The 18190-nt window shown below is 40.1% G+C and overlaps 1 protein-coding gene across 6 annotated transcripts in view; it reads right to left on the bottom strand.

The window, feature by feature from the left end:
* Positions 1 to 333: 333 nt before the first annotated feature.
* Positions 334 to 18190, bottom strand: part of FGD4 (FYVE, RhoGEF and PH domain containing 4) — a 600857-nt gene continuing 583000 nt past the window's right edge. For all 6 annotated transcript variants that reach the window (XM_086952768.1, XM_086952772.1, XM_086952773.1 and 3 more), the window contains exons 16-17: positions 16422 to 16562; positions 334 to 4258 (exon numbers count right to left, since the gene is read on the bottom strand). In XM_086952768.1, coding sequence (XP_086808894.1) covers positions 4007 to 4258; positions 16422 to 16562 — 393 coding nt within the window. In that variant the 3' untranslated portion in view covers positions 334 to 4006. The remainder of the gene's footprint in view (positions 4259 to 16421; positions 16563 to 18190) is intronic.

Here is an 18190-nt window from a genome sequence, read left to right on the forward strand (position 1 = left end):
TCATCTCCTTTAGTTCTAGCACTTCATCTTCATTATGGGCTACGTCTTGCGATTCATCTCCTGTAGTTGTAGCACTGCAGTCTGTGAATTTTGTAAGCAGCTTATTTTTGTATACACAACTTTCAGTTAAAATGAATGGAGAAGTTGTTTTTTCTTTACTTGCGTGTTAATTGTTTTCAACATGTCATAGTGGCTACAGGAAAAACACAATATCTACAGTTAACTCCACAAATTTTTTTTTGTATATAGTAGGTCCATAATGCAGAAACCAACTTACAAAAGATCTAAAAAGAAAACGAATGTCAAAATTCTATCATGTCGCAGTAAACAATACAGATTTAATGATGATTTTATTTTACAAGATACAAATTGCCAACTAATTTAGCAGTAATTAAAGTGCTTCATTTTTACAATACTCTCAAAACCGACCCTCCCTACATGTCCGAATATACATATGTTACATAATATATACATACACACTCAAAGTATCATCCAATATTGTACATTCATTGTTTTATGGACAGGAAAATAGCCACTTTTTTCTTTTATGCAGCAAATTGTAGATTTAGAATTTTTCAACATATGAGAGGACAACGAACATTTACATCCACTTAACAAAGAAAGTTCTATTTTAGAACAAAACAAATTACGTTCATGTCAACTAGATATTCATGGCAAGCTTAAGTGCTTTGATAAAAGCTTATGTACATTCACAGAAAAAAGCCTGGGACGCACTGCTAAGGTTTGTTTTTGTTGAAGAGACTACACTTCACATACAAAAATGGCAGTTCCAGTCCCTTGAATACATCTTACACCTAAGGGCTATCAATACACTGAACCAAAGCAAACAGAAAATGATTGTGCTAAAACCACATTTTTTCATGAGGACCCCGGATATTCCATTTTTCTACAGTACGCGATATGCACAGAAGTGGCATTTTATGAAGCCAGAGTGAAAACTTAAAAAGGTCACATCAACTCAGTAGGAACAACTGGCAGAACAATGGTGTACCAATATAAATTGCTTTGAAGTCAATAGATTTGTAAATCATTTGGCGAAAATGATTTGATGATGGGTGTGTGCCTGCATGTGTGTGAAAGAGCAGTGGATGTAATTTCTTATGTCGACATGGGACATGAGGGACTAGACAACTCTTCCAGGTCATTTTAGAACAGGTCAAGTCCTAATATAATCTACTATGTTGCTCTTACAGCAACATGTCTTTAAGACAATGTTGGCACAGTTGATGAGCGAATTTGCAGCGCAAAATATAAAAAAAGGAATGTCAGCACAGATCCCAGGCGTTGAATTAAAATAAGTTTTGAGGCCACATTTATCGCATTGTGACCCGTAAGCAGGATCCACAATAACCAGCAATTCCATGCAAAAGCTGTCTCAACATCACAGAGGTTCCTGCCAGTTGCTTAATCACGGACCTTTACTCTTCATTCCATGAAGAGACAAAGAACATCAGGATATGTGGCATTATATTGACACCAACTTTAGACTTACATCTTGCAACAGTATTCCAGTGGATAAATGTATTGCTTCTAACCTGGTTGACTTCCACCATTACTGTTCATTATTTGCCCCAGCTGCAATTAGCTAAATGCATATTCTCCTCTTGGGATTTCCAATTTGAGATAACATTGAAATATATTTCTCTTCAATATTAAAATCTGTATGTAGAAGATAGATTCCCTGCCTCGCTGTCTTCCTTCTACCTGGACTGTTATTAGTCCCTGGATACAATTGACCAGTACATGTGTAAAACAAATTGACAGTTTAACATTAAACATTGACTTTAATATAATACAAGCAATGAACGCCTTTGTGACTCATTACCATAGCACAGCAAAGGGCTCCAGATCAGCAATTATTCGGGAGTTGGTAGCATATTCTGATGGTAATTAAGGCCCACTGTGAGTAGAATGCCCTGCTTTTCTTAAAAATTATATGTCCACTTACACTGTAACACTGTTTACAAAACTATGCACCCTCCACTAAACAATTGTTCTGGGACTCACTGTCTTCCTGCAAACACATTACATATTGACAACTGTACCATTGTTAACACATTATATGTTCTGTATACGTTTCCAAGCCTGCTGAAACCAGAATAATATATGGCTAGTTTAATCAGTCTACCTTAGCTAGTAACAAAAACACAATATTCATCCTAGTCTGTTCGGGATCCACAATAAATTATAATGCTGGTGCTTGCGAGGCATATGTTTTGTTTGGAAGTACAATGGTTCCAGGCTTTACTAAAATATGTCAAAATGTACGAAACCACAGGATCTACTGATTTCCTGCTTGTTGCTCGTATATATATATATATATATAACTATTTAATCCATCTCTGCTATGGTGAAGTAGCCAACCATTAATAAAATACAGTTTGCTCAGTCTCGAAAAACTGACAAACACCTTTTTTGAGGTTTTATACTACATTTATGGAATGGAAACGAATAGATGTGCAGAAGGGCCGCGGTTAATTGACTGCCTACTCCTACCTCTGCAGTAAAAGTTCCAGACAAAAGTCCCCGTTGTTTAACATTGGAATTTATGCTGGCATATGGACCATATGATTACATCAAACAAAGGTGAACAGTGAAAGGATATTAAAAAGCTGTCTATGCAGCACAAACAAAAATTATACACCTTTTCTCCAAATAAAGAAGTTAAAACATATCTAAAATCATTTTTTTAACTGAAGATGGAGTCAAAAAAGTAAATAAATTTACAAATTCATTTTTTGTTACAACTTCTGCTTAATAGCAGCCAACATAATGTTTGCTAACACTGACTTTCCATTTTATCAAACTGCATTGACTTTTAACAGAGCATTGTGAAGGACATCCGCTTCCAAAATATTTGTGCCTGAAGTCTACTGCGAGAAATCACACATTTTTATATATTACTTTGTGCCATCTTCATTTCTTTTTTCATTGTGCTGGTGGGAAGAACATAGTGTAATATATTATTTTAAAAAACAAATTTGGAGGAAATGTAGTTTTAGTTTTGCGATAAATTGGGTGGGGCACAGTCAGTAAGGGACTCACTTTTTGAATTGTACTGAATTCTTACACCTTAATTTAGATATCTGAGAATCCTGTGTTTGTCTCCCTATTGTGTCATCAGACGCAGTGTGGCCTGAGTGATTTGAACCAACACAGAAAAAAAGCAGGCTAAAAATGAACAACATCAAAATGACACAATAGCATTAAATGTTTTCCATTGATTTCTTCAAATAGCTTCAAACCACAAACACATTTTTTAGTTTTAAGAACTGTGCCAAAATAGTTTCAAAACATGTGAACATAACTTTCAGAAAGGATTATATTATACACAAAAAGATACTTCATCATAAAGTGCTTAAAGCTTAGATTTGGTTTTCAAGGACTCCTGAAATTGAAATAATTATTACTTCTGCTACCCCCATTTTTTACTTCCCAGATGCTACTCATACTTGGACTGAGCATACAGCCACACAATTTGTAATTTCCAAGCGGTTTTCCTGGAATCTTTCGGCAATGATGATCGCTCTTCTTTATCCACGAAGTGAATTAAAAAAGGAGATTCCGGGAATACAAGGAAATAAGGATCAGACAACGACCTGTGGATGTAGTCACTTGCATCGGAATACAGATGGGTTGACTATTCGACCACATAAAACTCAGTTAGACCTCCTAGACTGCCCATAATTATCACAGATGTCTCAGCAAAGAGTTTTATGTGGCAGTCAACAAATTTTAAGTCTGTAATGCACACAGACTTTGCATCATATAGCCACGCAGCCAACCTCTGAATCGTCACATACCCTAAGTTGCTCCCTGCCTGGACAGTGATTATCAGGGTAACTGGGTGGAATGCACAAAAGATGTGTGAGGGATAAGTCAACTGTTTTGTCGCCAAGGTTTGCAGTTTTAGACACGCTCAAACTGCTTCACGTGCAGGATTTTTAGGTTGCCCCTTAAGAGTATGGCAAGAGATTTAACATTTTTAGCTTTGTGATGCAGATTCATGGAGTTCTTCCAAACTGACGTGTGGATCGTTTTGGCACTTTGGTGTCTCTCCTTTTACAGCCGAGCTGATAACCTTTAACCATTTTTGCTTCAGTTCTTCACTGTCCGCAGCGAAATTGTGCACGGATATGGACTGGGTTAGTCTGAAAATGTGGGAGAACTCAGAGCTTCTTAGAGCTTCATCCACAATGTAGCCCACCAATGGAATGGCTGCCTTAGCTTTAACGTCCTGGAAAACAAAGCAAAAATTTTGTTTTTCAATTTTTTGTATTGTTTTTTTGAGGACAACAATATAACATTGTTTGGCTCTAGCAAAGTTTCTCCAGCGTACATCCCACAGCAACTAAGTGGTGGGTGACACTGCAGGACTAATTCAAACTACAAGTCCAGGATCAATGTTGCATTGCAAACGTCTCTTTGCCTTTTCAGATTATTTAATGCGTAATCCGGATTTTTGTTAAGAAAAATTTTGTTTACTGTGATAACATGGTTTGAACACTCTCTTTGGCTAAAAAACAGTTAAGGAATTACGTAACCCAGTATTAACAGCATAACACAGCGATTTTTACCTTTTGGAGGAATTGCACCCGTTGTTCAAGGATTTATAACAAGGAACTCAGACCTGAATCTAGTAGGTGTGCCTCACCATAGAGCTGGGTTAGATAACAGCAGTGTCCAAACAGGATCTGAGAATAAGCAATACCTGCACACTGCCCACCACATCCCCACCAAGCGATAGGTTTAAAGGTTTAAAGTCAAAGAATCCACTTAACAGGTAAGTATGGAAGAAAACCCTAGAATAAAACCCTTAGGAGCTCATTTTGCCCAAATGCAGTAACAATGTAGAGCACATTTAGCAAGGATTTGCTAGAAATATAACACTTAACTCTACTGAATCAAATCAGACCACAGCTTAACCATAGCTTACCTATATAGGACAAAAGATAATAAGATGCAACAAGTGCAAGACGTGATAAATATAGTCCTAAATAGGTCTTGAGTACAGAGCAGCTCCTTGAACATTTGTTTGAACACATCCCAAGTTTTTCACAGAAACCTGTCTTTACCTTACCTGTCATATGGAAGTGCATACTCCCCTAAACCAACTTGGCAAGGGCCTTTCCAGTGCATGTGCACTTGACCGTGCCACAGTATTGACTTTAAGGGCCTTTCCAGGAGTAGCCACAGGGAAGCAACTTCTCCAAGATATTGAGAACAGTGCAGAGACATGAGGTGCGGGTAAGCACTGCTCTCAGCAGTGCAAGTAGGCAAAGGTGGACACTATTCGATAAATAAAAAATACAGTCTGTCATAGAGTCTTAAAATGCACCTGAATCATTAAATTAATACAAGCCATAACTGTGTTTTTGTAGGGCCAACTTATCTGAGATGAAAGGAAGTTCTCTCCTTGGGGATAGAGAGGCATAGGACAAATATCTACACTTAAGCAAGGCAACAGAGTGAAAGGCTCTTCCGGGAGCAGAGAGCACCCAACAGAAGGGAATGGATGAGCGCTGGTATGGAAAACAGCTGATTTATTAGATTTAACAGTTTAATAGCTTAGGTTGAAAAGGAAATGCAGCCTTCTTTGAGGACGTTCCGCTCCAAGCATACTGGACGTATAGCAGGCTTTTGTAGAACTGATGATATGTTTAAGCTAAAACATGCTCAAAGTGAACAATTTCATGGTAATATAGGTACTTCAGTAGTCTTTACCGCAAATGACCAATACACACAAGCCAGACAGGCTGGTGCCTGAACTCTTTGAAAAAGCCCATGCAGGCGTGTAGGAAGGTAGAACATTCTACTTCTGTATTTTACTGGAATGCCTGACATGAGTTCTCCCACCCAGCTCTACTCTAAAGCCTGAAGCAAGTATGCACACATTCCATAACCTTCCCCAAGACCTTCATAGGGCTCACCACATGGAGAGGCTAGACCTGTCAGCTACATGGAGACTCCATTCTTGATAATAGCGGCTCCACTGCAACATTGATGGAGGAATCCCATGATACAGCGATTACTGTGTTGATGGAACATAGCAAAGAAAGGGTAGGACAGCTAATGTGCTAGACAACTTAACAATGTACTTACATATGTGTTGCCGCAAACGGGTGGATGACAACTGCTTTACAGAAGGTCAGCTTATCTGAACTTTTTGTTGGATAAGAATACCTAATGTATTTCAGTTTTTATTTTCGAAGGGATTTATCAGAGGAATAGAACACATTGGAAAGGGGTGGTGTTACAGAACACTTGGTTTCTTTACAACTGCAAGACATTATGGGCAATACATCCTGTTGAAGACAGTGCTCTCTATCACAGAGCACACCTGGGCCCTCTGCCTGGCTTTCTGATAATGCTTTGAAGTTAATTCTGAAGCAGTTATCTTTGTAATGCTTGTGTTTTTTCTGAGCTGTTCGACTAGTGGTTTATCACTATGCAAATTAGGTGCACTGATGTCACGTTCCTTTCTGTACTCTATCCATAGCTTCAGATGTGGAGCGTGGCACACAATTTTTGGTAAAAGTGTGCCGAAAAATAATTTGGGACATTTTTGGTTGTTAAAAAGAAGCCACTCTATAGAATGGGAAAATGGGAGGGCGGTGAGGATTTGGTCTTTAGATACACTATTCACCAAAAAAGAGTATTTTATTGAAGGTAAGTAATTTGTTCTTCTGATGGATATTTCTAACCACAGACTCCTCACCTTGGAATAGATACCACAGCAATGCCTCCTCACATGGAGGGTCTGTGCAATAGACTCATGCCGAAAAGTCTTTCTGGGTCGAGCAAGTGAAATGTATTTTCACTGAAGTTGGCTGCCTAGGCAGAATTACTTTGGAAAAGTATACATTGATGCCCATGTTGCATTCTAGCAGATGCCAAATGCCGGCACCCTGCATACCAACATAGTAGGCAGCAGCTTTAGCCCTGGTGGAATGGGCTCACAGACATTTCAGTGGGAGAACTTTCTCGGGCAGTGAAGCTCGTTTCTCAAGCGTAAGTTTTTGCTGCCAGCTGCTTCCTGTTCAAATGGTTGTACCCTCGCTCGCGAAGTTAATAAGACTTAAGACGGACCAAAAAAAGGGGAATGTCGGCCATCTTAGAATGGGGATTGTACGGGTTGTATGAACTTCCTGATCAGGTGATTGTTCACTCACATCTTGAGATGTAGACAGCACTCATGATCTCCCAGATACTGCCTTTCAGTTTGTCTGTTCTCGCATTTATGGATCTTGCTAGGTGGTTCGGGAACAGGAAAGTGCCCTAGACCTTCAACCATCTCCTGAGGAGCAGAGCCTCCTGACACAGGAGCCAGGGTCACTCTGCTTTCTGCAGTACCACATGGTGGTGCTGTTGTCCTGCGCTGGACAGCAGGCCTTCATGGCCAGCTGAATGGCATGCAACTTCAGCACATTAATGTGGAGCCGATCCTCCACCATAGACCAGAGCTCCCTGACCTCCACCTTCCACTAATGACTTCACCAGCCCATCAGGGATGCATCCATTATCAATGCCAGCTCTGGGAGAGGTAGCGAGAGGGGCCTGCCACTGGACCAATTGTGTTTAAACAGTTACCAATGCAAATCTTGAGTCTTCTCCTCCGAGACCTAGATGGTGTTGGCCACATTCCCCTGATGCTGGAACTACTGGAACTTGAAGCTCCATTGCAGAGTTTGAATGTGCCATCTGGGATAGCTGCCGGGGAGTATACAACAGTCTAAGAGGCCAAGAAGACTCAGAGCTGCTCTCACCATGATCCAGGACGAGCCTTAAACAACTGGATCATGGCACAAATGTCCTCGACTCATTATGGAGGGGGGTAAGTTTTGAACTCTGCTGTGTCCAGAATCACCCCAATGATTGAAAATACACTTCCTGCATGCCCAAGGACAAAATTCTGCTGCAGAGGTCCACATGACCTGGGCCCTGAATTCGTCCTTCCACATGAAGGCATTCAAAGGCTGAAGGTCCACAAAAGGCATGAGGCCCAATCTTTCTCTGGAACAAGAAAATAGAGATTGTAGCAATCCCTCTACTTTCCAAGTCCACTCTTCGTGGAGGTTTGGCCAACCCTGAAACACCAGGTGTTCCGGTTGATGACCCGATGATGAAGCAAACCACTAGAATGAATAAACTAGTGGTGATGAAACATGCCACTAAAACACAGCAGTGGGTGAGGATATCTTAAAAACGTTTTTGGCCTGTTCAGGTTCCACTCTCCTTTGTTTTTCTGATTTTGTCTCTGGAAGCAGAGTGGATGTCCCGCCATTGCTTATCTCCACCCCCACCTCTCCCTTTTTCGGTGATATGTGAGATGTTTCTCTATATACACCAGCCTTCTAGAATAGACTCTAAACTTTTGCAATTAATGATGAAACTGTTCGGCAGTGGTCAACAGCCTCAAGGAGCTCTCTGGAGCCACGTTGACTTTAAAGTATTCCACAGCAGAGTCTACCTTCTTACCATAAAGGTGGGACCCATTCAAAGGCATATCCATTTGGGAGGAATGTACATTGCCAGAGAAAATTGTGGCTCACAGTCACGCATCTACAGATAGGCAGTCCGTAGAGTCCAGACCTACGTGGATAACATATTTGGCCATGTTCTGTCCATCATGTATAATCTCCGCCAAAGACGCCTTAGGTTTTCCGGGACTGACAGCAGGATCTCAATGGTCATGTCTCAATATGTGTAGTGGCTCAGTAGACAAACAGCATTTATGGACTGTAGTGCTAGACTGGCAGAAAAAAACATGCGCTTTTGAAAAGCATTTTATCTCTTGCATTCCCTATTCTGAGTGGTTGGAAAAGGATGCACCTTACTTGTCGAGGCCTGTACAATAAGACTCTCTGGGGTAGGATTGTTTTGTAAGTTATGGCTTTGTCGTAACTCTACAAGATATGCTTTCCCACTGACTTCCCAAGTGGACTTGGTTCAATGCACTAGCGATGAATGTGAAAGACAAGTTTTTGTAGCATGCAATGTGCAATTGATATAGAAGTATGGCTTTTGGGTACTAACAATACCATAAAGGATAAGGGGCACTCTGGAAACAGTGACAAACCTTATTTCGTTAGACGCAGTATCAATCACACTGTACTAAGAAGAATGAACACTATTAAAGTATTTATTACTACAGGAACAATCGGTTTCTCAGTACATCTACAACAACTACATTGAAAATCATAAAAAAGTAAGAAGGCATGTTATAAATAATGAGAATAAAATGAACATTTCTAGCATTATTAAAATGTTTTTAAAATGTCATCTAGTACCTATCACCCTAATATTTACTTCTATGTGATATACTATGAGAGAATGTAAGGCAGAGCAATTTGCAGTCCAGAGTTTCTTAGGGAGAAGAGACACACTGCATACCTTATTGACCGCAAAGGCTGCCTTTATTGGCGGAGGCGCAAATACAGTGTTCCCCGTGAAGGGCAAACACACACAGCAGTAGCAGTCAGTCGATCTTCCCCCGGGAGTCTGCGTAATCAGCTTCAGGCGAGATGTAGCATCTGCAAAGTGTGAAGTGCGCCAGCAGTAGGTGAGACCATCACTGGCTGAATCTCAGGCAGTAATCTGGGCGAAAGACCTCTTAACAAATGGTTGGCTTTATATACTAAAACTGGAATTTCGGATATAAGTCCGGGAATTTCTGACATAGATTATGTGCATCAAGGTATGTGACCTACACATTTCCTTATGAACATATAAGGTAAAAGGACGTCAATTCAGACTGCATCATTTTGGTGATATGTCTGTATATGTTCTTCATTAACCTTGACATAGTGGAAAGTAGACATTTGACCCATACAAATGTTGCATTGATGGTCGTAACTGTGTCATTAATCAAATGGTTTGACACTTTCACAGTTGTTCGAAAGATATGGTCAGGTGACATCTTGCTTTGAATGGCAGAAATTACAATGATTCTGCATAAATCAGGAAAGATGTTGACTCCTACTGTGTGAGAGAGGGAATATGGAGACCGCCTCTAATCATGATGGAGTCGGTGCCTACATAAGATAGAGCCCGAGCTCAGAGACTTTACATCAGGATGCTTGTGATATCTGGCTACCTGAAAATTCACAGGTGGGGAAGAGCAAGGCTTTGACTAAGTAGACATCAAAGTGTCAGTGAGTGCATTGGAACTAAGGGCTCAGAGGTCACTGGCCCGGGCTACAAAAATGTCAGAACATTCGATTTGGTCATCTCGTTGGAGGATAGCTGCAATTCTAGTGTCTCAGCTGCCCTTAAAAACAACCACTGTCAATATGGCACTTTCTTCCTTTCGTATCCCAAGTGGCAAGTCACGCTGAGGTATTAAGCCCACCGGCTTTCTATTATTCAATGTATAGCTGATCATAGTATAATGAGGGGGAGCAAGCAGTCCCTTTCACCTTCACCCTCATCACCATCATCTTGGGGTGCCCCTTTCTGTCATAGCATTTTTTTGTTTTTTATAGGGCAAACTCATCCCAAAGGTATTGGAGCAATTTATATTAGCCCCAGTTACATTTCACAAGGTCACGTTCATTGTTTAACACCATCACTGCTATTGATATTTTCCTCCAGTGCTGAATTATTTGAAAGTCCATTGTTCATGACGAGCTGGGCTCGTCATCAGCGTGCGAGGAGGCTACGCCATGACGAGCCCAGCTCGTCATGAGTGTGGAAGGGGTTAAGGCACGGGGAAATTAAGTGATATGCCCACAATCACAAGAAGCTGAGGCAACACGGAGACTTGAACCTAGTTCCACAGTTCCAAAGTCTGTAGCTCTGGTAGTAATGCCACATCCTCTACCATCCAGGACCAGAGTCATAAACAAAAAGATAATGGAGCCTCTGCGGACAGGTGCAATATGGCTGAGGTCCTGGGTTAGAGTCAGGTTGCATGATGATTGTGAACCCAACTGGAGGCCCCTGGGATTCATAGAGTCTAAAGGCATACCAGAAGGAGCTGGATTTTCAGCAGTGTTGACAGCAGCCTGGGAAATTTAGAGAGTGTAGGGACCAACTGAGGAATCTGTTCAGTGACCAGAGACCTTGAAAAATTGGAATGACACTGTGACACTCTCACACCTCTCTAAAGTCAGAATGGCAGGATGAGGTCGAGACCTGCAAAGTTTTCTTATGCCTGGGCTTGGAATTCAACTTACCAGAGGACTTTGAGTGCCAAGACTAACAGTTGTAGAAGCAGCCTCAAGCCCAGGTCAGAATCTGAGCCCATGGCTTGGAGAGTGAGCGAGACACACACTCAAAGCCACAACTATTCCTTCACCTCTGGGTCTCAATTCACCTACCGGGGCATGAGGCGGCACTTAGCACACAGCTTAGAGTTGTGTTCAGAGCCGAGACACCAAAGATACACCCTGTGTGGGTCCTTTGGAGTATTTGGAAAACTGACAAAAAACAAAACAGGAATAGAAGTCCATACCTACATTGGGAGGATCAGACAGAAAGGAACTTTTTACCTCTTGCAGTTACGTTACATTCAGGCAGGAATGGTCTGGGTGCAGAATTGGAGGTGATGTGGAACTGAAGGTATTGTCCTGACCAGAGCTCTTTCTCTCTATTGTAGTGAAAAGAGATCTAAATTATAACAAACTTTAGGAAGAAATAGAATAGTAATGATCAACCCTCCTGAGTGTGAGGATTGATAACTTCCACAGAAATGGAGACTATAATACATGCCTGACTGAGTAGGTTGGTTCCTATACTATAATACTTCCAGACTGATGGGGTTTACTCCTACCAGGAAAGGTAGTACATCCTTTGTCATTAAAGCGCCCCATTAATTAAACTAAGACCTTTTTTAAAAAAAAATACTTTTATTCTGGAGTCAAGTATTGTCTTTACAAGAACATAGCAAACATCTCCCTTAAGGTCTTCGTTGCCAGGGCTCATTCACTTTTTTATATCTCTTTCCAGTGTAAACAGTGGCTTTCTATATCATCCCAGGTGGCTCTGTTGTCACAAGCTAAAAGCTCAGCTCTGGAACTATTTTACTTGTAAAATCCTGCAATAAAGTTAAGACCCGTATGGATGATTTAACTTTGCTAGTCCTTCAGTGGTTGCTTGGGCCTTAACTGACATCTGATTGAAATACTCAGCCCACCTGAAGGAACCAGAGATAGTCAGGCCTAACTATTTATGAAAGTGGGCTCTCTCCATGTTGTCTCCTCCCAGGCACCAAGAGCATTTATCATATTTCTTAGCAAATAATAACCTTCTGACACTCAATCAATAAATCAAATACTGAGCTAAAGTTGAAGGAGCAGCAGTATATACTATCAATGTGATCCACTGACTTACATTCAAAGGCCCAAAGAGAAAAACAATATTCTGAGATAGCATGACCTTCATGGAAACTGACTTGTTCAGGAGGAAATAAGCTGTTCTCCAAGATCCATGCCTTCAGATGTTGGAGGACAACTTTCGAGTACATCTTAGCAATAACATCTATCAAACTTATCATCAGCTAGTTGGATGGAAGAATTAAGTTGCCCTTCATGTATATGGTTTTCACCACGCCTGCTTTCCAGGATTCTGGAAAGTTGCCAGATTGGGTTACCCATTGGAAATAAGGTCATAATCGTGCCCACCAATGCACACTATATTTCAGCACCATAGCTGGTAAGGTGCCTGACTCAGCTGCTTTGCTTAAATTCTGGACTTCTTCTCTAATACTTTCATACGTCAATCAAACTGTGTATTATCCACATTATAGGAAACAACAAAGGGCCATTTGGATGACTATGCAATTTCAACAAACTGATGACCCACAGATCCTTATGAACTACATAAGCCAATGAGGTCAAATACCTCTGATTTACTAATTGTCAAAATTTCCTAGAGTCTCCTGATAATACAATCACTCCAATTTCTGTCTAATTATTGTATTAAACTTTATTTTCTTTTCCTTAATTAAGGTTCTATAATGTCTTTTAAGCACAATAAGAATGGATATGAAATATTGGCACAATTCTCTATTAACGGTTTCTAGATTTCCTCAAGTAACTTTTCATTGTTTGGCACAATTCAATGAACCAACCTTTCCTGGAAAATGACGTCCTACCTGAGGAGTTAATTACATACTACTAATCCCTTTTAAGGTAGCTTCTAATGCTATTTTCTCAAAACTGTACAGATCTTTCTATCCTCTAGGGGAAATAAGGTCTTTCACAATAGACTGCACGATTTGAAACTGAGTCAGTATGGGACAGGTCTGACCACGTTCAAACACAATGGGGATATATTAAACAATGATGGGAATTATATGCTGAATTGGAGGAACTGAGAGAGAAAAGGCAGTGAAATCTGTAGCAGCCAATGATCATTGCCTCCCTTATATAAGACTTTAGTCTACAAAGTCTTTAAAGCTGAAGACATGTATAAAAATGGCAATACCAATTTTGAACTAACCGCTTTGGCACAAGACTTCAAATTATCTGATTTAGCAAATTACATTACCATTTTTAAGTGACATTACATGTTGTCCCCAAATGTTTAAGTTCCACTAATCCACCCCTTAAGCTGGGTTTTAACAAAGATTTCCCAGTAGGCTAGAACACAGATATTTAATAAAAAATTGTAATCGAGGGATCTTGCACCTGTCCTGCTTCAGCTATCTGTTTAGAAAAGGGATTCTTTTATTTCTTCTTCTTGCTATGGGTCCGAGCCCTCTTTATATGTAAAAGAGCAGTTTAAGAAAGAATCAGGACCCTCTCCTCTCTTTTTTAAAATCATTAGCCAACAAGAGATATGCACAGATGATTGTGCAGGAGCATTTACATCATTAACTGAATCTTGTTTGTCAAAGCAGGTATTTGCTAATGAATGAAATGATAATGGCATATGTTATCATACACAGTTTATGATGGCTTTCAATTACTTAGTCTGTGTATTCACCCTTGACCATTCCTTTCATACAGGTGCACAGTGGATTACAACAGGATTGTGTGCTGACTTGCACCTTGTTTAAACTTTATTTGACAGCTCTGCTTGCCAAATTATAAGATACTTGACTTGCATCGGCAGAAGAAGAAGATGAATAATTGATGAAGAAGTTGGGAATAGCATGCAAACTTGGGGATAAAATGCATATGAATATGGATCATTGTTGGGGATGCTTGTCTCTATCATGCCCTTGCAATGGGAAAAGCGGGTGAAAATTAGATCCACTTGAGCCCCAAACCATCCCAGACACCACCACACTTGCTAATAATGAATCCACTAAGCATGCAGCAATTTACATACAAGACAACAAAGAAGGCTCAGGACCTTTTCCCACAAGGATTGAATAGGTAGCATCCACTTTATAGAGCTCCAGGTTGGAAAGTTCTGAGGTTCTATCAAACTGGTCACATAGACTCTCTGCCAATACACAAAAGTGGTCAGATTGATCTTGCGTTTTAAATGAGGATTTAAAATATTTGGATACAAATTGGTGCATTGAGGCTGCAAGAGACAAGGCTACTGGTTCTGCAGACTGTAGTCAAATTAGCTACTCGCTGGATCCTTTGCACCCCCTAGTGTTTTACCCATCCTGGGTCTGCCCAGGATGCACTTTCAGTGAAAAAGGCACAATTCCTCAGCAAACAGCAACATGATAAACAATTAAATAAGACACTACTTCTTAATGTGCATAAAAGAAAGATAAATTCCCCTCTTTAACTGCTCATAACAACAATTAAAAGCCTCCTTAGCTTCTTTTGCTTTTGGGTGGGAATCGCACCTTTCAATTGACAAGACACTCTTTGAGCTCAAGGGTCGGAAAAAACTACTCAGCTCAAGTCCAAAGAGGCACTTACTTTGCTCCACTCAACATGGGATCTTTGAGATAAGGCTATGAAGCCAAGAGTTGTGCACAATACCACATTGTCCCTTTCTAAGGCAACTATCCCACAACCCCACTCCATCCCAAATCCTCTCCATACCTGGACAAACAGGAGAACTGATGCAACTCAGAAGTGGAGCGGCGTGCTGGTGCCCTCTCCCTGCCAGCATGCCGCTCCACCACCTGGCCACCTACGCAAGCTCTAGGGCATATATGAAGCCTTAAGTGCTATCCATTTTTGAGCCATCATTTTTCATTTTCCCATTTTTCTATATTTAGTTTTTATTTGCAACTCTAGTTAATTAACATCCCAGAATTGAAAATACATTTAACGATGAGATTTTACTGATTTTAGTAATAATGTTCTTTTTTATCTCTTCTGTTTCTATCTCACTCTTGTTCCTCATCCCAATTTGTTTCCTCTCGCTCCCTTTCTTCCTTTCTATCTTTGGCTCAGTTGCTCTCTTAGTCCTCACACACATCCCGCTATCTCAGCCTTTATTCCTCCAATCTGTTTATGTAAAATGTTGTTGGCCCCTTTCTTCCTTTGTCTTCATCTCTCTCTTCAAAACACCTCTTCATCACTTAGAGCTCTCTCTTTATTCTTCTACCTTCCTATGGAAATCCTCCTCTGCTCCTTTCACTGAGCCGAACACCCGCTCCCTTTTTTTCCATATTCTTAGACTTCATTTTACTCTATTACGCTTTGTCTCCCTCGTTCGTTCCATAACCTGGGCCCTATAGTTATTATCATGTTGAATTCTTTCCCTTGTCAACCTATTTTTTTGGTTTTTATTTCTCTCCTTTCAATAATGACATCCCAATTGCTTGGCCCAGGTGTTATTTACCATGCCTCATTTTGCTTTAACCATTTTTCTCCAAAGAGAGAATTAATTGAAACAATTCCCTTCTCAATGTTTTCCATATCCCATTCTCAATGCTTATTTCTCTTGCCATCTTCTCCTGTCCCTATCCTTTTCTTTCTCCTATACAGACTTTACTCTGGCTTAATCTGTCTCCCTATCATCTTCTCTTTCTCAGTATTTCCTGCCCTCTCACTGACCTTTAGTAACACTGTCTCAAAGTCTTTCACATCTCTCTTTATTCTTGCACATTGTGTTTCAGAGTCGAAAGGCTTTCTTGCTCAATCTTGAAGTCCAGATTGAACCATCTTCATTCATTCAGTGTTAATATAGTGAGTTTGATGGGAATGCATCAGCTCTTTACTACAAATATTAATGACATTTAGACAACCAAGATCTTACTGAGCCAGTTTAGAAGAGACACAGTTAGCCTACGAGCTAACAATTCAGCTCGAATTCCTCGGCTCGCTCTCTTCCATTATGTACAGTTTTTGCACAATGTCATGTTAAACTGAGTAGTGGCATTAATAGTTTATTCAGCTTTAAAAAGATTCCTTAGACATTCCTACTTGACCTCTTAAGATTTCCTAAAACTATTGTAAAATGGACGTGCTTTACAATCTAATCATGTGTATCAGGAACATGTTTTATTTCTGTGAGGACAACATCTGCTTCATTACCTGTTGGGCACCGTACAAGTACAATACGAGGGAGTCGTGTTCAGGAATAACACACCACACTTTCTGCCATGGCTTAGATTTCTCATTATATTGAAGAAAGCCACAAATGATGCTATTTTTGGAGATTTCAGCTGCCTCAACCTAGGGAGAAACAAAAGTAAAGCCTCTTAAGAGCAGACACAGCAGACCTGCACAAGACAAGAGAATTGGCCACATTGCATGTGGTAAGCTCACATTTCTAGTCCAATACGATTTTAAGGTTTCATTATAAAATAACATATGCTACATGATTGCACTTTGGGATGAATAGAAAACAGATATGTAACCATGAGGAAAATTACTCGGCTGCTTTTGTCTGACAACGTTAGGGATAACCCAAAATAAACATTTGCTTTTCTCTATCAAAAATTCAAAAAAGACTTAATTCGACACATCAACATAAAGCAACAACTCGCCTGCAGTAACTCCGATACCATCCATGTTGTCTCTCGGAAGACTGTCAGTACAGAGAGGTACGTTTTTACTTTATTACTCTGACTCACTATCTTGTACTGTCCCCTCTTGGCAAGCAAAGAGATGTTAGCATAAAGTCGGGAGATGTGGTAGATTAAAAAGCAACGACCATGGGATTTTGGCTCCTAACTGAAAGTCTCATTTGAAAGACCTAGTCTGCATTGGACCTAAGCAGTCAAACTGGGCATGAAATTAGTGCAAGCAGGATAAGAACAATTCATGACATAATTCCTTCCTCAGTCAAAGCAATGACAGGTCTTAGCCCCTGGGGTTTGTCATCTCTCTTGAACACCTGCATGTTGCAGCTCTCAGAACACCTGTCCTAAAATGAAATGATGGAGTCACCATGCAACCATGATATGCACAGTACACAATATATCCATGAGTGAGAGATAGAGGGTTTGAGGGAGGGTGTGTGTGAGAGAGAGAAAAACTGCAGGAGAATTGTTTATAGAGTCCCCAGACAGAAGAAAAGGAATTCGAAGTGGGATCCGATGATTTGAACGAATTTAAAACAACTCAAATATGGAATTGCAGTAATAAATGTCAACAATATGACATTTCCTCAGATACCTTAATGTGGGTGTTTCACGCTTGATGTTCTTTTTATAAGAAGTGCCATTAACAATCTACTTTGAAACTGAAAGACCAAAAACAAGAAATTTGCTAATTTTGACATCACTGAATTTTGTTTAGTAACAAAGAGTACCCGAGATAAGAGTTAATACAACCCTAAAAAAGCGAAAACCTATCACACGGCAAAATCCATTTTTGCTGATTGTTGGACTTTATTAATCCAGTTTAACGGACGAATAATGTATTGTTGGATTGGTCTAATCATACTACAAGTGACACAATAAATTCGATCCATGTTGGCACAAAACCAGAGTTCAAAAGTACTGTTCCCATTGGATGTTTTGTGTGCCATGAAGAAACATACACAGAACATGACATTATATTTTCTCAGGTTCTTTTCATTGCTATAGAGTTAGGTGGGGACTTAGTACTACCTTGTGAAACTTAAGAGGAGAACAAACAAAGGCACAGATTGGTTTGTAAGCATACATTCCTATAAGATTTTAGTCTTTCATGAACTAAACGTACAAATACTCACATCACTCAAATTAAATATTTATTTCAAGAGAATAACCTATTGCACTCTGTAACCTTCCCATAAATATTTAGGATGCTATACTGGACCTATTAATCTTCAAAGCAGACCACAATCCCATCTATAACAGGGTTCAAGTTGAGTG

The sequence above is a fragment of the Lissotriton vulgaris genome, chromosome 1_2 (assembly GCF_964263255.1).
Source record: "Lissotriton vulgaris chromosome 1_2, aLisVul1.2, whole genome shotgun sequence".
Lineage (NCBI taxonomy): Eukaryota > Metazoa > Chordata > Amphibia > Caudata > Salamandridae > Lissotriton > Lissotriton vulgaris.